This window comes from Xiphophorus couchianus, chromosome 21 (genome assembly GCF_001444195.1).
Source record: "Xiphophorus couchianus chromosome 21, X_couchianus-1.0, whole genome shotgun sequence".
NCBI lineage: Eukaryota > Metazoa > Chordata > Actinopteri > Cyprinodontiformes > Poeciliidae > Xiphophorus > Xiphophorus couchianus.
This window is the reverse complement of record NC_040248.1, coordinates 7,534,652-7,554,866: the sequence shown is the minus strand read 5'-3', so window position 1 is coordinate 7,554,866 and position 20,215 is coordinate 7,534,652. Positions and strand designations below refer to the sequence as shown.

Here is a 20,215-nt window from a genome sequence, read left to right as displayed (position 1 = left end):
AAATTATGCTTTATGAAATACCCTGCCTTTCGTGTTGTTTGTGAATAAACACACAAAAGGCTGTGGCCAGCAGGAAAGTCATGAGTTAGATTTGCAAAAGTATTTACACACTTTTACCTTCTTTATATTTACTGAATTTAGTACCATTTTTGTGAAAAACCAACACAACTTAAAGCATAACTAAGAAGACTTCAAGTGTCTTGGTCATTTTAAATTTGACTCACTCTTATTGTTTGTTTATATTTCTGTCTGGCAAAAGAAAATGTGGAAACCACTTTCCTTTAGAGCCAGTTGCAGCTTGGTGAGCTGGGTTGCAACAAGTGGAAACAAACAAACAAAAATTGTTTTAAACATTTTATTTTGTAACTAAAAATATGTATCCATCTCTAGAACTTCCTGCTTCTGCAATTACAGCTGCAAATTTTTAACCATATGTGTTGATCTACATACTGACAATGTTAAAGTAAAGCCACAGCATGATACTTTCACCACCATGTTTTAGGATGAAAGTATCTACACCACAGGCCATATTTGCAGGTTGAAGAACTAATATTAGTGATGTTAAAATAAAGGGGGCTCAATACAAATGCATGCCACACTTTTCAGCTGTATATTTGTGAATCAATCAATCAGGTTTATTTGTATTGAATATTTCAGCAACAAGGCAGTTCAAAGTTCTTCATAAAAACACAAAAATCAACAAGAGACATCATTACACATCAGAATGTTGATTAGTGTTGTGAATAATAATTATTATTTTTGTCCAATTCACAATCAAGCACTACTTTGTGTTGGTAAAACACAAAATACATTGAAGTTTGCTGTAAGTAGGCAAAATAAGGGGGTGTGAATACTTTTGTGTGTTTAAAAAAATAAATGTAAAATGTATTTTAAATTCTACATACAGTGGGTGCAAAACAGTCTGCTCATATTTGCATTACTAACAAGAACATTAACAATTTCTTCCACTCTGTTGTCCCAGGTGCCTGAGGCTCAACACAGACTCAACACTGCCATCTAGTGTTCTGGCTAAACACCTCCATTTCTCCTCAGTATCAATCCTATCCGGTTTGTTTTAAGCTCCAAAAATCTCTAATTTAACCAAACTGATGTTTGTGTTTTTAGTGTGTTTTTATGGCTTTAACCGGAATGCTTATTTTTGTATTTTCTCCTCCGACATCCATCGTTTCCAGCTGCACTTACTGCCTCCTCGCACTGAGTGTTCCTCAGTCGCCTGGCAACATCCAGGGCCGTCTCTCCATTCTGATTGGCTGAGGAAGGGGAAAGAGGCAGAAAAAAAAAGAAGAAAATGATTAACACTTTGAGGCTGATGCGCGCGCACAGACGGCAGAGGATGAGCGTGACTCACCGATGTCGGTGGCCGGCTTGCCTCTCAAGAGCAACTTGAGGCACTCAGGCTTTTCGTACATGCAGCAGTAATGCAGGGCGGTGTTCCCCCACTCGGTCTGCTTATCCAGGTTACCACTGCAGGAAAAAACACTTTGATTCCTTACTTTTTGTATCTGTCTAACATGTAATTATGCAACATTTTAAGAAATTGCATCTAATAAGTGAGGTTATTATTTAAAGCTTTAACACTGTGGTGGATAAGCAATTGAAAAAAGGGAATAAATTAAAGCAGAGAGCAAGAGCTTGACCCATTTCTTTTTGCCTTGTGGGAATCTGAGCAGAGTAGCACTAAGCCCACCTCTGCTCTTCAGCTTTATATAACAAAAGAGACTAATACAATTTGTTTCTGCAGAAAAGTTTTCCTTCTCTTGCAGATATAGAGTTAATCCACACATGTATGGATTAATTCTTCGCTACCTGTTCTGCACAAGGAAGTCCACCAGATGCAGTGAGGTCTGGTCGGCGGTCCGGACAGCGTAGTGCAGAGCTGTCTCTCCAGTTTCCTGCAGGGGGCCATCAAACACAACAGAGCCACACTGAGGCAACATCCATTCTGTATTCGGTGGTGTGTGTGTGTGTGTGTGTGTGTGTGTGTGTGTGTGTGTGTGCGTGTGTAGGGGTGTGAGAGGTTGTTTGAGGATTTAAACAAACTGCAGTAAACAAAATGGCTGATAAAAATAGCAATTCTGCATTGTTAAAGCTGGGTTTTTGCAAAATTTTGCCTCTAAAAAAGGTTTTAAATTCACAAACAGGGATTGAAATATGAGAAAACAATTACTACATCCACCTTTGAAAAGGTCAAAGGATGGACTAGCCTTTTTATGCCGTGTAAAGCCGGGGTTTGGATGTCACTTTGCAGCAATCGGAGTTACTGACAGCAGCAGATCAGATAGTGGTGACTCAGACTTCACAGTGCAGACGACAGCAATAGCAGCAGCAGCAGCAGCTCCCTTCGTCACCAAATCATATCCTCTCTCATCCTTGTTACTCTCCTGCACCGTCGCACACCTAATTTTTTAATCAGAGGAACTACCATGTTGGCGTTGTAAAACCCTGACCCATTTACGTCGGATTAAATCTGATCACGCGTGCCGTCTCCACCGCCCGTTATTTAACTTTCATTAAACGCCTGAAGAGGCGCCGCAAACAGAGAGCAAACTGCAGGAAATGGGCAGTGCGGCAAAATAAATACAAGAAGAAAAAAACAGACACAAGAGCACATGTGTCGCCCTTTAAGGGAATAAGGAATCGACACAGATGTTGCAGATTTAAGTGGCAGTGGTTTGCTGGCTAGCAGCACCTGTTGTGGTAAAGTCTGACAGATGACTCAGACTTTTTCCAGTCGCTTACACCATTTCTTTCCTGGAGTTGGTAAAAAATATCTTATTGTTGGGTTTTTCAAGTCACTTAACGATGAAACCCTCTGAGATCTGTCGACTGCTGGGGATTTTAAATGGATATATTACGGGATTTTACTACATATATCTGTGCCTGAGTATTTATTTTATGTTTTTGCATTCAATGGTAAATTAATGAATGCAAAACTTGGAGTTAATGACTTTAATGTGTGGCTCTGTAGGCAGTTTTTCCTTCTATTTGAGTGAATCACAACCAGCCAGGCAGCAGAACAGAATCTCAGCATAATGCGGCCACCACCATGCCTAACATCTGGTGCAGCATTCTTACATTTGAAGGCCTGATGTTGATTCCTACAAATACGTTTACCTTTACTGTGGACAAATAGCTTTTAAAACTTATTTATTGCTTTATTTAAAGCAATATAGAAGAAAAACATGCCTATTATAATAAAACATATATATGCATTTAGCTAAAAAACAAAGGAGTGGGAAGAAGATTAACTTATTTACTCGTACTTTTTTTGTATGTATAAATTGTGTGGCTGCCATTGTACTTTGTGTTATGAACAAATATTTTACACCACTGGTGTCACTTCTAGCGTCATTACCAAATTAATATTTTAATTATATACCATACATCACTTATTAATTATATAATATGAAGTGTGTGCATCTGTTTCAAATATGAATAAAATGATATTTAGTAATGCTGTTAATGTATTGGTGCAAACGGTAAACATAATTAATTTGAGTCACAACAGTAACCTTTGTCTGACTCCAAATCTTTTACTATTTCCAACATTTCCAAATAAGATTAAAATGCAAACAGTGTGGGAAAAAAAGAGATTTATCTGATTAGAACAGGAGAATGAAGAGGTAATCAGCACCACAGAAATAATCAGTGAGACCTTTTGAGAAAAAATAAATAAATTCACACCTTTTATTTCCTTATTCTATTTTTTGGTCTTTCTGTGGAGATGTTTTCAACCTAAACTTCTTCAAAATTTGTTCTTTGTTTATTGAGACAAATTAAAGCATTTCTATGATTTACAATAAGCCTATCTTGGTTCTACAATACATAATCTTTGCATGTTTAAGACTCTTTATTTGGTATTTTCGGATGAACCTAGTTAAAATCAACACTGGTTTATCGCTCCAGTCTACTCAAACTTTTAATGATTGAATAATTCATATGCCTGGATCAGCTGGTACGTCTTTCAGCTTGATCTAGGATTTAAGAAACCAAAATGGAATGAAAAATCAAAACATGGTTGTGCAGAAACATTTGGCATCATGTACCAACAGAACTCTCTGGACACACTCAGCGGTGACGCAGCGGTCCCACTCACCTGTCCTGTCTCCGGCAGCGGCTCCATCAGCTCCACCCCTTCAGCGTAGACCTGAATGAGAGCCAGCAAGTCCCGGGTCTGGATGGCCTCAAACAACTCGATCATCTTGGCAGCCGCCGACGTGCACGTCTTCTTCGCGTACTTGTGGTCCACGTACTTGGCGTTGATGAACTCCTTCCTCACCGTCCTGAGGACATATTCGAGTTTCTCAAGAAGGTTTTCTGTGAAGGAGACGCCCGGTTGGGAGAAGTACTTACATGTCACTTGAGGGGCTGGGTTTTGGAGAAGGGGAGGGGAGGTTGGCCTCCATGATTTCATTGAAACTACTGTTTCCTACATTCTTGGCCAACTGAGAGAAAGACAGAAACATCCAGTCAGATCTGGTTATTACAATTCACAAGCTGTAATGAATGTGTGTGTGGGTGTGTGTGGGGGTGTGTGTGCAGATGGATGGGTGGGTGGATGACAGGGATAGATGGATGTCTTATATTAGTAAAAAGCAGCATGACCCATAGTCGAACATAAATCAATAATCAATGATTAGTGAGCCTCACCAACAGTTCTGAGGTCCCCAGCTTGTCCAGCTCCATGGACTGGATGCGGGAGATGTGGACGCCCATCTCACGGTGGATCCCAGAACATTCGATGCAGGTCAGGATCCCCAGGTTGGTGGACAACCACTTCGGCTCTGCAATGACGGGAACCAGAGTTTAATACGTACGTCAGACTGAAGAGTGAGAACAATTTACTGCAGAATATGAAATGAGTTGCCAGAAAATAATGAGAAATCCAAACCTAACACACATCAACTTCAAACTGAGGCCTTCAGTGTCTGACTAAAATAATAGCAGGAGTTCCAAGTTGATTTGACAGCTTGATTAATATACACACTTCACCTTTTACAATATTTATGTTACGCAACAATTCAACAGAGGAGTGGTTCCTAAATCTGGATACTAACACAACAAACAGAAATCTAACATGATCACCAGGAAACTTGATTGCCAACATCACAATCATGTCAAACAAAAAAAACAGAGGTGTTGATTTCTTATTCCCCTTTGGCCAGTTTCTAAAAGGATGAAAAAGTAGTTAGGAAAAAAAAACAAAAGTACTTCCACAGTCACAAACATTTAAAAATTATATGTATAGATGGATTAAAGATCAATGAGAACATGGATGGATGGACGGACAGACAAATGGACCTTGTTTATGCTAGCTGTTCATTTTGTCATAACTGAGATAAAAACCGATTTAGAAATGGATGAAGCAACGTTTCATTGATCTCTGCTGTCATCAGATGTTTGTTCAAGTGGTAACTAAGCAACATTTAAACATTCAACCAGAGACATCTGGTCTCACAAGTTAAAAAAAACAGCTCAAACATCAGTGAACCACTAACCAAGGTAAGCATCACTATGTTAGTCAGCTATAACTCAATCATCTCCCAACTCTGTGATTCAGTGAAAACAGTAGAAAAAGCTCAAAAACAAACGAGTTGACCAGATATACACAACGACCAGATACTAGCCGGTGACATGCCACAGAGAGCATATTGAGCATGATGAGAGATGAACTGCAGGGTGACCTCTGATGCTGCAAATCACACACAGGAAGAAGAGCAGGATCTCAGCTTCAATGACAACCTCTTTCTTCTCTCGCCAAGGTAGAGCGATGCTAAGAGAAGAAAAGCAACACTAGCGGTTGAATCTCATTAAGAAAATGAGACATCCGAAACACATTCATAACCAAATCTGGGCGTATCGATGGATGCAGCAACAAGAGCACAGACGCGACAAATTGCTTCCCTTCCCCTCAGATTGCAGGGGTCAGCGGAGCGTGTGTGACTTATGTAACAAAGTGATGTAATGTTGTTGTTTCTCAAGCCTTGAAATGTTGTTTTTTTTATCCTTCAGAACTTAAACTCCTGCCTTTGGTCAGTCAGAAAGCTGCTGATGGTGTGTGTGGATCTGTGTATGCAAACATGCGATGTGTGTGTTCACTGTCAGAAGCCTGAATGTCTGCAGGAGTGCTGACTCTTTGCTTCATGCTAACAGGTTTAGCATTCGTATTCTGGTTTATTCAGGACCAGATACATTTACTTGAGTAACTTTTTTTTTTTTAATTTACTTTCTACTTTTACTTGAGCAATTTTATTATGAAATATCTGTACTCTTACTTGAGTACAGTGACTCAGCAAAAGTGGCTTGTTGGTTTAAATAAAACATTTCCAGCTAAGAGGAGGTAGGAAGGAGGAGCCAGAGGAGGAAGCTGGCTCCTCTTCTCAGGACAAGGTGAGGCTTGACTCAGCACTGTGTCTCTGTGGACAGCAGCAGCACAGACCTGCAGCTCCGCAGTCGCAGCAGATCTCGTTGCCTGGCATGCGTAGCACGTCTTCTATGATGGCTTTAGTCAAGTCCTCTAATCCGTCCTCCCCGCCGCTGCTCTGCTCACCTCGGAAAGCCATGTTTAAAGCCTCCTCCTTGCTGTTGGTTAGCACGGAGATCCATCTGCAAGACGGGACAGAATTATTGTCCTGAAAAATAATAGTTAGAACACAAACAGAAACAAATTGCATCATTTTTTATTTTGCCATCATCTGACAAACATGGCATGTTGGAGACTATAAACAGTCCTTCACGGCTTCTATTCAGCCAGATACTCAGATCTGCGGAGTGCATGTCTTCACAAATTTTCCGATAAACAATCATTTTGATGTTTTGACACCATTTTCAAGGAATGTAATGGTAATGACATAATAATGCAGTCAATAACTAGAATGTGTGCATTTCCTATGAAAATGCAAGTGTGAATGCCGAATGCTCAATGCTGAATGCTTTTGGTGAAAATGGCAAAAGCGTTTTAAGCCAACTGCTGAAGACTTGCAGAAAGGTAAGAAATAGTCCATGAAGCGTGAAAAACCCAGGGAAAAGCCAAAATTAGCTAAAAAGCTAAAACTAGCTAAAATACTAAGGATAGCATCTAAGATAACACTAGTATGCTGGGTTACAGTAATACTGTATATTCAATGTAAAAAAAACAAAACAAACTCATGTAAAACCCAAAATTTGAAAAGGACAGAAACATTCTCCTATTGCTTCTGATAAAAATGGTGGATGAATTAAATCCATACCTTTTATGGTTCCTCAGATATCAACATTTGTTTGGAGGCATCGTTTAGCACAGTGACTACAAAAAATATGCCACATGCATGTTTTTGTACATGCAGCACAAAAAAAGCAACGTCAAAAGCTGAAATTATTCCCAGGTTTTAAACAGCATAAAAGCTGTTAAACTGCCCAACTTCAAAATGGCCTCTGCTTTGTTTCCTCCATGACAGACGTGAAACTGGATGATTGATTGCCATTAATAGGCAGGACCTAAAGCATCCACTGTGAAACACAACGGACATTTTATATTGTAATTCTCAATCCTGCCACTGGATGGAGCGGTTTCCCCCACGGGGAGAAAAATTCATAAAAAGCTGAATATTATAAAAAGTATGAAGGTTATGAATTCCAAGAGATATAGCCGGCATTAGGAGAGCAAGCTGAATAATATAAAAGTTGAATGGTTAAAATAGCACAAAGTATGCAGGAGAAGAAGCGCGGCGAAATTTATGGAGCAACCAGAAAAGTGGAACTCAGTAGTGTGAATGCCTAGTGCATTCACACTAATGAATGCCTACAGCATTCACACTACATGTCTATCAGCAGGTAATTGACAGTTTTAATTGGATCAGGGATCATAATCTGTTATATTTCATTCGCAAAAACTGTCCCAAATACAGGAAAATATGTTACAATATTAAGCCTTTAGAAAATGTTATTTTTACTCATCAAAATATTTCACTATTAAGAGAAATAAACTGATATGCAAAAGTGAGACGTATTGGTACGAAGTAACAGTGGGCAGAAATGTCATTGTAATGATTAAGAATGGAACAATAGGAACTAAACAGATACTTTATGAGCGTTTTCATGCTTGATTGCATGATAAATCTGAGTAGTTTGTTTTAAAGAAATGGTCATCAACAGAACAGAAAATAAGTGAAAGCATAATCTTTGAAAAAGCTCATTTAGAGACAGGCTGTTGCAACCTGGGTGCAAAAAGAATTATGATCACAGATACTTCCTCCTATCAGCTCTAAGACTTTAAAACCATCACCACTCCCAACAAACTCAATGAGTTTTTACAACTCTGCTGTTAATTGCACTTCTCTATTTGCACAGTTTTTCACTTCTTCTTGCTTTTTTAATGCAAATCTTGAGCATTTTTCTTTTTCAATTAACCTACTCAGGTCCACATTCAGTCAGAATATGCATTTATTTTCTTATGTTGTAAACTAAGAGGAAAGTCTCACTGCAAACAAATGAAATACACTTTCATAACCTACTCCAAAGTTCCTTTGTTTGGACAACGTAAAGAAAATTGGAGAAAAACTAATATTTTCCCAACAATAAAGAATTTCAACTCTTAACTTCTGAATATGATTTTCTTCCCTTCAGTATACTTCTGCTTTTCTCTGACAACAAGATCAACTGACTCAAAAAGAAACACCCACGCAGGACTGTGGTCACTACCCATCACTCAGACAGGAAGCACTGTAGCTCTTTCAAACATGCCCTGTGCACTGCACTAACCCTCCATCGCTCACCGCACATGTATATACACAAAGCTTAATGAGACTGACATTTGGACTCCATTTGTTACGCCTTTAAAGCTGTGAGGAGCCCCCACAGAATGGGCAAAAAGATCTGTTATATTACATGTATATGTGTGAAGAAATGAGGATATTTTAAGCAACGGCTGAATTAAAATGTGAAGTTTAATGTGCTTCTAATCCAGCTGAGGCATAGGGTGGGTGCACAAGCCGTGGGATAATGAATATTTCTAAGGGAATCCCAGTAACATACAAGCGCTTCATTTTGGAGTTTATAACAGGAAACAGCAGAGAGTACATGCATCGAAAAGGATGAACACAGTTTCACGTTATCAGAAAAAAAACATAAGAGTATCCCAGAAGAAAAGCGGGTAGCACTTTATTTAAAGGGATATGCATAAGACTGACACAACATCTGTTATGAACGTGAAGGAGTCTTCCTGAATGTTTATAACTGTTGTCATGAAGTGTCATTCGGTAAATAATGACACTTTTAATGCAAAGTTGACACTATTAATGGACTTTTAATGCAAATTTTAAAAGAACTTTGCATTAAAAGGGTCATTGTCGACCAAATAATGCAAAGTTTACACTTTAATGGTCTTTTAGTGCAACTTTGCATTAATAAGGTCATTATTTATCAAAAGAGACTTTATGACAACAGTTATAAACATTCATGAAGACTCCTTCATGTTCATAATAGTGTCATGTCAGTCTTATGCACACTCCTTCAAATAGTGTGCATACACTACAACTGCTGACTCAATGTTAGTAAAAACAAAACAAACTTAAGGTATTCAGTTATAAAAGTTAGAATAGATGATAATGGGTTTTCAGCTACATTTTGCCAATTCTTCTGACTAAAGTAAAAACTCCCAGTAACACTTTTTATTTGAAAAGTTGTGAATAAACATTTCACAATGTTGTCATTCATGTCATAATGTCATTCATGAAACACTCTTCATGAATGTTTATAACTGTTGTGATGAAGTGTCATTCAGTAAGTAATGACACTTTTAATGTAAAGTTGCCTTAAAAGTGTCAACTTTGCACTATTTGGTAAATAATGACACTTAAAGTAAATATGCATTAAAACCTGCATAAAACGTCCATTAAAAGTGTCAACAACAGTCATAAACATTCATGAGGACTCCTTTATAACAGGTGTTATATTATGTTTATGATAGTTTCATGTCAGTCTTATGCACACCCCTTCAAATAAAGTGTTATCAAACTCCCACTTTCTATATTATAAAAGGCGTTATCTGAGTTCAAATCTGAGGAAATTCATTGTAGTTTGAGGAGCATCAACTCTTCTCACGTCTTTGAAGAGTTTCATGCCTTGTATGGTTTGATTAGTGCATGTCTATTGGGATCGAGAGTGTGGTAATCACAGTGTTCAGCTGTGAAATATAGTCACAATCAAATTTTTTTATTGTTGTTTTTGTTTGTCACTTATTAAAGGATCAACTGACCCAAAATCAGATATGACAGGCTGACTAAGCTGGTGATACAGAATCAAACGTGGAGAACTGGAGCTTTATTTACCGAACATGTCATCCGATGATGTTGACATGTATAGCAGATGTGCAAAAGTGTCACAGGGGTATATCAAGAGTGTAAAAATTATAGTTTCAAAACTGTTAAGAGATCTAAAGTTACTTTAATGAGATTCAACAGAAAGTGCTGGAGTAAAAGGAGCATACTGTACCACGGCGCTGCCACAACACTAGCTACTGCCTTCAAGGTGTTTTACAGTCAGTCGACGGTTTTAAACCATCAAGAATCTGGCAGAGCTATTGATAATATCCTCTTTATGCCACATTGTAGCTAAAATTCCTCTAACCTTAAACATGAAAACTGTTTCCAGATACATCAGAACTTCTGCTATTATTATTTGCTAAAACAATCACCTCTTCTTTTACTATATCTTCTTAAACAGTTCTGCCTTTGCCATATTCTAACTTACAATGTAACAAAACTGTTGAGCATTTTATCTGGTTTATATAATGAAACTAAAAACGCATTTGATTGGTCGCATGTGGTGTGCCTGTGACTGGGTCTTATTTGCATTCGCCTTCTATTCGGCGCTATGAATTATTTTGAGACTGCAGCAGTAATTGAAAGTAAAATTTAGCAATGTGGATGAAAATGTGGATGAAATCCTTGTAATAGTAGTTTTGTTTAACAAATAAAATGGTTCTTGTGTAAGAAAAAACTCTGGATTTTTTTTACCAATTAAATATTTTTTTTAATTGAATCTGTATGAAAAGTTGGTCAAAAACCCAGATTACCAGATGGGATTTTTTTTTTTTTTTTATAAATACTCACATGACAAACTCTTGTTCGTCTTCAGCTTGAAAGTGATATGTCCGGTTATCTGCAGAGACCACAGACCAGGATGTCAAGCATGTAAATCCAATGTTTTGCATTTCATAACACAATGAGCAGCAGTCACAAGTTAAACCGTCTAGAAATGTCATAAACTCAGAGAGAAAACGGTTTGCACACATTCATTTTTCAAGCATTTTCAACAAAACAGAGAGATAATAAATAATGTTCTTGAACAGCTAATGAATATTCAAAATGTTTATTTTCAGTAAAAAAAAATAAAAACACCCAAAGTGCTTGTTTTATTGTCTATCAATGAAAAAGTTAAAATTTACAGTTCAAAAGCATGCAGCTTGTCTCAAACTATAATTGAATCCTAAAACTAATAATATTTGGGTTAATAATAAACATAAGAATCTATTAACCATTTGAGTTACTGTTTAACAAAGTCTTTAGGTTTTTTTTTATTACTTTACAATTAAATATTTATAATTTCAAAGAGAACGGAAGCGTGAAGAAACTTATTTCACTATGAAAACAATAAATCACACATTTCTTTCTTGAAATAGCAATGCCAGTAAATTTTTTAAACAAATAATTATCCGGAGGTTAAAATAAATACAATTTTTGTTTAAAAAAAAAAAAACGTTTTGTATGCAAGAACTCTGCACATTTCTGAACGGTTCAGGTAAGCAGAAAAATGTATACATTTTGCTGCGTTACTGTTTAACAAAGAATGCTTTTTGGCTTTTTTAAAGATTATTTTATGATTATAAATATTTATAATTTCAAAGAGCACTGCAGGGTGAAGAATTTTCTTCATTAATAACAATGAAATCAATAAATCAGATGGTCATTTCTTTAAAAAGAAATGCCAGTTAAATTTTTCAAACTAATATTTATCCAGAATTTAAATACTTTGCATATTTCTAAACAGTTCAGGTAAGCAGAAAAATGTAAGATTTTTTAAAACTTACGAGAAATTAGATCGAAGCATTTCCTGTCCTCAGAGCTCGGCTTCACCTGGCAGGTGAGCAGGTTGAGTTTGACAGGCTGCCTGTTGGACTGAAAATATAAAGAGAGTGAGGTTTATCCAATGGACTGAACACATTATTAATTAATATTTTATAAGTTTTGTTTTTTCTAGTGCTTCTTGTTCAAGTGAGTGCAATGATCCAACATGTAAAAATGAGAAATACTACTGCAGACTGCACCTGAAAAACACCATCAACTGTATTACAATAAAGAGAATTACTTGTTTTCTCCAAACAAAAAAACAATATAAAAGATGAAACGTTTTATCTAAATTATTTGCATATTTGTTGCAAACATGCTTAAACTCCTCTTGTAGCCTTTTGAGGAGTATCTTTGCAATTTTAGCTTCGAATTATTTATAAAACTGAAGCCTGGCTTCCCAAGTAAGGACCTGGACTTGACCATTCAGTAAAAACACACCTAGTTGGCACAAGCGCAGCGATCATCGTGTCCTGCCAGCGTCCTGGCAGAGGACAGACCGGGGCACGTGCTAATGAAATGCTAACAGGCTGAGATAAGCCTTGCAGCCAAGCTGGCCTGCTGTCAACTGAAGTCACCAAGAGTTCAGATGAAGAAGAAGAAATAGAGAGGTGGCAAACTGCTGTCACATTAAGATAAATGATAAGTTTAATATGTTAACCTCAAGTGGGCTTCAGGAAATGTAAACATTTAGTCAAACTGTGCAACAGACCAACACATAACATCCATCCATCCATCCATTTTCTGTTCACCCTTGTCCCTAATGGGGTCGGGAGGGTTGCTGGTGCCCATCTCCAGCTACGTTCCGGGCGAGAGGCGGGGTACACCCCGGACAGGTCGCCAGTCTGTCGCAGGGCACCAACACATAACAGGTTTTTAAAAATTCTTTTTAGGTCATTTCTTCTTTTGGACATGTAGCACAAATAGAGAGGTGCGAGACAACAGCTGTAGAAAAAAAATTACATCTTTGTCTTCTATGTGAAGAATCATTAGAATCATTATACAAAGATGAATCTAACCCCTTCATGCTGTGTTACAGCTGCTAAACAATCCAAGCTTAACAGAACCAACAAGTCAATTCAACACTGAAACTAACAATGCAAACTAATTATAACGCGCAGATGAAATGTAGCATCTGGTATCAAAGTGCAACTTTCATATGATGGCAGCAGAATGTCAGAATAAAATCAATTATAAACTCGTTTTCATTTTAAAAAAAAAACCCAAAACAAATAATGTTGATATATCTCAATGAATGCACAGACTATGGTAATAATAGCAGATTTAGTGGCTGCAGTTATCTGTGTGTAAATGTTCAACAAGACAACTCTTTCCAATATTTAGTCATTTTGTTTAACATAAGAACATTTCAGGAGGTATTATTGTCTCACTGGAACCTACATTTTTTCAACATTTAATGAAGGGAAACAAATGACAGTTTTTTTCACTCTTTTGGCTTTTAGCTAAGTGTTAGCTATGTTTTCTCCCATCTTTGGCTACAATGACTAGGTTTCTCCTGTTCCTAGCAATGTTATATAGGTTTTGTTTCACTGTTAGTTAAGTTTGCTCAAGTTCTTCTTGGTTTTGGTATGTCGAATTGATTTTTCAAACCCATTAACAAGGCTAATGAGGTTAGCTAGGTTTCCTCCTGCTGTTAGTTAAGTCTCCTCCTGCTATTAGCTAGGTTGCCTCCTGCTGTTAGCTAGATTTCCTCCTGCTGTTAGCTAGATTTCCTCCTGCTGTTAGCTAGGTTTCCTCCTGCAGTTAGCTAGATTCCCTCCTGCTGTTAACTGGGTTTCTCCTGCTGTTAGCTAGGTTTCCTCCTGCTGTTAGCTAGATTCCCTCCTGCTGTTAACTAGGTTTTCTCCTGCTGTTAGCTGGGTTTCCTCCTGCTGTTAGCTAGATTTCCTCCTGCTGTTAGCTAGGTTTCCTCCTGCTGTTAGTTAAGTCTCCTCCTGCTATTAGCTAGGTTGCCTCCTGCTGTTAGCTAGATTTCCTCCTGCTGTTAGCTAGATTTCCTCCTGCTGTTAGCTAGGTTTCCTCCTGCTGTTAGCTAGATTCCCTCCTGCTGTTAACTAGGTTTTCTCCTGCTGTTAGCTGGGTTTCCTCCTGCTGTTAGCTAGATTTCCTCCTGCTGTTAGCTAGGTTTCCTCCTGCAGTTAGCTAGATTCCCTCCTGCTGTTAACTGGGTTTCTCCTGCTGTTAGCTAGGTTTCCTCCTGCTGTTAGCTAGATTCCCTCCTGCTGTTAACTAGGTTTTCTCCTGCTGTTAGCTAGGTTTCCTCCTGCTGTTAGCTAGATTTCCTCCTGCTGTTAGCTAGGTTTCCTCCTGCTGTTAGCTAGATTCCCTCCTGCTGTTAGCTAGGTTTCCTCCTGCTGTTAGTTAAGTCTCCTCCTGCTATTAGCTAGGTTGCCTCCTGCTGTTAGCTAGATTTCCTCCTGCAGTTAACTGGGTTTCTCCTGCTGTTAGCTAGGTTGCCTCCTGCTGTTAGCTAGATTTCCTCCTGCTGTTAGCTAGGTTTCCTCCTGCTGTTAGCTAGATTCCCTCCTGCTGTTGACTAGGTTTTCTCCTGCTTTTAGCTAGGTTAGGGATGCTTCTCTTTGCTGTTGCATAGATTCCCCAGATGTTTCCCTGCTGCTAGCTGTGATAGCAGGTTTCAACTGTGCTTATTTGTTGTATTTCTTTAGTCACTGGAACTTGCTGATTAAAAGGCAGACAATTTAAGGCAGGAAACAAATTCTGTAAAAGGTGATAAAATTTAAAAAATGCTAAATGTGTGAACCAGCACTACAGGAGTTGCTGCTGCTAGAAAATAAACATGCAAATTAAAATCTGTAAAACTTTTTATGATTCAGTTCCTTGCAGCCACAAGGAACTGAATTATAATTGTTGAAGGTTATTTTAATAACAATACTGAAATGTCAAATGTGTGATTCATGCTGATGTTAGTGTGAGGCATAGCGAAAATTTATTAATGTTTTTAAACTCTTTCACAAAGGGTTGCAGGGAACAGAGTTAGGAAAACAAAACAGTGCATACTGTTACTGTAATTTATAAATTACTCTTTTTCAATAAAAATCTTTTTCACCACTTGAAATAAAGTCATTCACAGAACCAAATTATTTAAAATAACCAAACTAGATGTTAGTTATTTTAACATCCTGAGTGAATTTTATTTTAAGAAGCCACTCAGGACAGTGTGAATTAATTTAACCCCTCTTGTGATTTAATTTATTTTAATACTTTTGCAAAAAATAAATAATAAATAAATAAATATTCCCCTGCATCCTAAATGGAAGAGGAAAAACCAGGCTGATCTGCACAAAAGTGAGGCCGGCGCTCAAGTTGTGCCAGCTTAAACAGTACGCACACACTCCATCAGGGATGAGTCACCGCGGCGCAGCAGGCAGCAGGAGGAGGGGCACCGATGGGAGGGGGGGCAGGAAGAGGGGCAGTTTCCATGGCAACCTATCTATGTCAATCCGACTCTGCCAGCCTCCAGATTGGAAAAGCCCAACACACCCTCTCCCTGCACAATGTTCTGCTTTTGATCCGCACAGTCACTCCTGAGGGGTTAGAAGAGTTCATACGTCTGCGTTCGGGTGTGTGTGTGTACTCACTGTGGCATGAGAGATGGTGAGGATGCCTCCCTTCACCGAGCACTGCCTCCTCTGCCACACCTTCCTCAGCCTGAGAGAGGATGTCCCATTAAGAGAGGGTTGTCATTCGCCGTCTGTCCGTTAAATTTTAATGGTGCGAGCACAACGGCGTTCGCAGCTTACCCGTCACTCTTCTTCAGCAGGTAGCCTTTCTTCTCACTACCAAACTCTTTGTTTCCCTGCAGCTGGTGCATGCTGTAGCCACCCTGCTTACTCTGCGAGTCCTGTGGTGAGCCATGCAAAACATATCCACGAGATTGAAGTGTAAATGTAAACACTTTTAGGAAATTATTTTTGATGAAAACATGCAATGATGACCCAGACATACTATAGACACGTTGCATGTTTTTGTTTATATCTGGAAATTTTGCGCTGGAGGTTGGTAGAACCATTATGTTGACAAAATGAAATCTGGAGATGTAGGTATTGTCAATTTACTACAGCAAAGGGAAAAACAATGCAGAAAACTGAACAACTCAAAGTTACTCGTGTTCTTCTTTATGCCTGCTCTTTGCTAGCTGCGCTACACACAGACCCGTTGCCACAGCAACTGACTCACAACAGCTCAAATAGTGTGTCAGGATTCAACACCAAAAAGTTAAGTCAAACAGTCAGGCAGTCAGTCAAAGCACAGTACTATTACTCCTCGACACTCCTGACTTCGGTAGCCGTAATGCAACTAAAACCGAGCACCAGGAACCACACAAAGTTGCTAAAACATCAATAAGCACAACCAGAATTAATCCATATTAATTCACGAGAGGGGGCTGTTTTACTACAGAACAATAAATAAGGCGCCCTGCCGTGTTTTGATAAAATGAAAGACTTTTAAGTGTGCCTTATAGTCCAGAACATACAGTAATAAGTGATCATCTGAACACAGCAGTGGTTGATTAGCTAATTTAAACACCTGCGCTACTGATGATCTGTCAGAGTTGGTGTGTAGGTCACCTTGGTTTTGTTTCTGCTGTACCAAAACACCAGATTCCACAACATATTTACATGCTAAGTTGTCAAAATCAAGCTAGCATAACTGACCTACGTACTTCCCCATTGCTATTTTTTAAGCTGTTAAATATGATACCCTTGACACTTATCTAAACAATTAGCAGCAAAGCACTGCATCCTTTTTTTTTTTTAAATCACACGTACATGTACCAATGCTAGTCATAGTCGGCAAATGTGACGTCACGCTGCAACGTGTCTATAACACTTCAGTGGAAGGACTTTTAGAGGAAAACATTTTTAAAAAGCTGCATGTAAACAGCATGCTCTGCAACACCCCTGCACAGTCAAACCACAGCATGCTCAGACTTACTCTTCTAGACTTGATTCCAGACAAGCAGAAAGCAGTAAAAAGGAGGAGATAGAAGGGAGAGGGGTGAAAAATCTGGCTCAAGTGAAGGTAGTGACTGTGAAGAAGTGCACTCTTTGGCTAAAGCTTAAAAACTTACAGAAGGTGTGATTCAAGCAACTGTTTATACATGATTTCGTGCGTTTGAGTGGATCAAATGTGTAGAAACAGGCAGTGTTGTTAGTTTTTATGTGAAAGTGTGACAGTGAGGCCCTAAACTGGGCACCAGTGTGGTGCAGCGCTGGGCACTCGCAGGGCAGAGTGAGAGGAAGCGTGTGGTGAGACCAAAGGCTCAATCAGAGCAGCTGTGGCTGCTTTTAAAGCCGGTCTGCTCACAGTTTGGGTTAAATTTGGCCCCAACGGTCCAGAGGTGACGTGCATACCTCTTTCTGGTCCAACTGGAGGGAGGACTTGATCAGATCCCGCAAAGCAGTCAGCTGCTTCTTTTCCTCGTCCTGAGTTTGCTTTATCTGATGACAGAAAACACTTAAATTAGAACATTTAGTTATAGGATTCACTAACAAAGCAAGACAACTTTATTTGAAGGGGTGAGCATAAGACTGACATGACTCATTCAATAAATAATTAGATTTTTAATGCAAAGTTGCATTAAATGTCCATTAAAAATGTCAACTTTGCATTAAAAGAATCATTAATTATCAAATAGCACTTCATGACAGCAGTCATTAATATTCATGACAGTTTTATGTCAGTCTTATGCACACCCCTTCAAATAAAGTGTTACGGAAAAGCTAAACTAAATAAAATAAGAAAATAAATGCATAAAATAAGAAAACAGGACAAATTAAAGTAACTTAAGAAAAAAAACCCAGATAAAAACAATAAACACTGGAGTTGAAACAAGTAACTGGACTAATCGATTGATCAAATAATTAACTAATTTAGTAATCGAATAATCATTAACTGAGAAACAGACAACAGACCTAGAGCAGTAATTAAGCCAAAACTGTACAAAAATATATGCATTTTACATATAAGATAAGAACTTTCTCTTGTCTATAAATCTGTTTTTTCCAGAACTCCTTAAGTGGCAGTTTTAGCTTCGCTTGGTTTAAATTCCTTTAAAAATCTCCTATTAAGTACTTTCCTCAGTTCATTTATTAATTAGTTAATTGAAAAACGTATTATCAGATTAAATTTTAACTGTATTGATGTTAAATGAAGCAGAAACGGCTGAGTTTTTCACATGTTGCTGCAGATTTGTCCTTTACTATGATGAAGCACTCACTAAAATATTACTGGATCTTAGGCAATAAAATGTTAAGAAAGGAAAAACGTCTGGGCCTCCCTTCTGAAGCTGCTACCCCCGCGACCCGACCTCGGATAAGCGGAAGAAGATGGATGGATGGAGGAAAAAAGGCTTATCTGGTTAAATAAAAAATCTGGAGAATTTGATAATTTTCCATCCGATTATTCAATTAATTGTCAGAATAGATGATAGATTACTTGATTAATAAAATAATCATTAGCTGCAGCCCCAATAAGTACAAAAAAGTAAGGTTATTTAAATAAAACTACATTAAAATGAATAGAAATAGAACAAAATAAGTAAATGAATAACCCAAAATTGAATTAAATACTAACAATGAGACCTTACATGATGGAAACAAACAAATAATTACGTTGTAGAGATCAGCAGCCAGCTTCTCGATGTACTGCTTCAGCTTATCTGCTGTCTTCAAGCCATCTTGGAAGAAACTTTACAGAAATATAAGAAGATCACAACTTTTAGACACTGATCATTCATTAATGCAACAGCTAGCGTAACATTGTGATCCTTTTGGTTCTTCCATTTCTGCTCGCAGGCAGAAACGGCTGCAGTTTGTGTTGAACATCATGCTCAGCTCGCTCTCACTCTTTGGCACCTTTTGGCTTCTGGCGCTGAAATCAGATCTGGTTTCGACCCTTCTCTGCAGATTTGCAGAGGCGTTTAGCACGCTCTGAAATCCATTACAGATCTGTCAGCAGTACACACCTCGATGAAGTTCTGCAGCAGCAAATCACCACTAATGACTGCAACCCCTCCCTCTGCTTGGAACGAACATCTCCCTTCCTCTTCCCATTACTTTTTCTGCCACTTCTCGTTCGTTCGGCTCGTTTTCTCTCAATCACTGCACTGATGAGCCTACATCTTTGCTCCCACTCCACGCAGCTTAGCTTGCAAAGTGCAACCGAGCCGTACTTGACAGCTGCTCTGTCATTGCAGCCTTAGATTTACCACTTCTGTTGCATAAATGAAGTTCCTGCTTAAATTTATTGAAGCAAACTAGTGGTGGGAATTTATCGTATTGTTTATCATTTATTGTGATAATAAATAAACTCTCCAAAATTGCTCGTGTTGCCGTTTTACAATTTTTTCTAATGTTTGTTCAATGAAGGCATCAATAAATGTCAGAAAATATGATTAAATGAAGTTACTGTGTCACACTTCTAGTGTCCTAAAGAAATGTATTACACATCGACAGGGTTGCACCAATAAGTTGCCTCAGATTTCCTTAATTTTGGGAGCTCACTGATAGGTTGATACTTGACTTTCTTGCAGTATTTAGCAGCATTTCAGACAAAAACAAACAACTGTATCGGCCAAAATTAAAATCGGTAGGTCAGAAAACTGCAATCGGTGCACCATTTTTCAACAGCAGTATTTGCATTTGTGACTAAAAAATAAGTAATAAATAGCTCTTATCATCACTTTTATCATGATAAATCTGTCATAATAAAACTTTAAGACCATATTGCCCTCTGCGAGTGCAAACAGGGCAATTTTACTTTCTTCTCAAGCTTTGACCACTTTCCTCAGCTCTCAGTCTGCTGTCCTAACGCTCCTAATCCATCATCCCTGCAGCCTTTCTATCCGTCAAGGCCCAGGTTGAACAGACAAGCAGGGAAGTGCATTGTTTTCTCCTGGTGTTATGACAGGACATACTGTAGCAACCCTGGACGAAAATCTGTCATTCTGTCATGGGTTGCTGCGAGCTGCAGCTCTGGAAAGAGGAGCACCCACTTTATTTACCCACCAAACCCCCTCGGCTGTCACAGCGTATCTATCTGACGAC

The 20,215-nt window shown here is 38.4% G+C and overlaps 1 protein-coding gene and 1 long non-coding RNA gene across 6 annotated transcripts in view; one reads left to right on the top strand and one right to left on the bottom strand.

The window, feature by feature from the left end:
* asap1b (ArfGAP with SH3 domain, ankyrin repeat and PH domain 1b) overlaps positions 1 to 20,215 on the bottom strand; it is a 63,640-nt gene that overhangs the window by 10,368 nt on the left and 33,057 nt on the right. For 3 of the 5 annotated variants that reach the window (XM_028004921.1, XM_028004919.1, XM_028004922.1), the window contains exons 8-21: positions 18,782 to 18,857; positions 17,522 to 17,608; positions 17,103 to 17,111; positions 15,908 to 16,008; positions 15,746 to 15,815; positions 12,089 to 12,176; positions 11,112 to 11,160; positions 6,461 to 6,627; positions 4,672 to 4,805; positions 4,375 to 4,466; positions 4,118 to 4,304; positions 1,828 to 1,913; positions 1,370 to 1,485; positions 1,204 to 1,271 (exon numbers count right to left, since the gene is read on the bottom strand). In XM_028004921.1, coding sequence (XP_027860722.1) covers positions 1,204 to 1,271; positions 1,370 to 1,485; positions 1,828 to 1,913; positions 4,118 to 4,304; positions 4,375 to 4,466; positions 4,672 to 4,805; positions 6,461 to 6,627; positions 11,112 to 11,160; positions 12,089 to 12,176; positions 15,746 to 15,815; positions 15,908 to 16,008; positions 17,103 to 17,111; positions 17,522 to 17,608; positions 18,782 to 18,857 — 1,330 coding nt within the window. The remainder of the gene's footprint in view (positions 1 to 1,203; positions 1,272 to 1,369; positions 1,486 to 1,827; positions 1,914 to 4,117; positions 4,305 to 4,374; positions 4,467 to 4,671; positions 4,806 to 6,460; positions 6,628 to 11,111; positions 11,161 to 12,088; positions 12,177 to 15,745; positions 15,816 to 15,907; positions 16,009 to 17,102; positions 17,112 to 17,521; positions 17,609 to 18,781; positions 18,858 to 20,215) is intronic. The other 2 variants (XM_028004920.1, XM_028004923.1) reach the window with 1 other exon arrangement.
* LOC114136719 (uncharacterized) lies at positions 6,634 to 20,060 on the top strand. Its single transcript, XR_003593864.1, has 3 exons — positions 6,634 to 7,292; positions 18,358 to 18,361; positions 20,050 to 20,060. It is a non-coding gene; the product is annotated as an uncharacterized LOC114136719 (long non-coding RNA).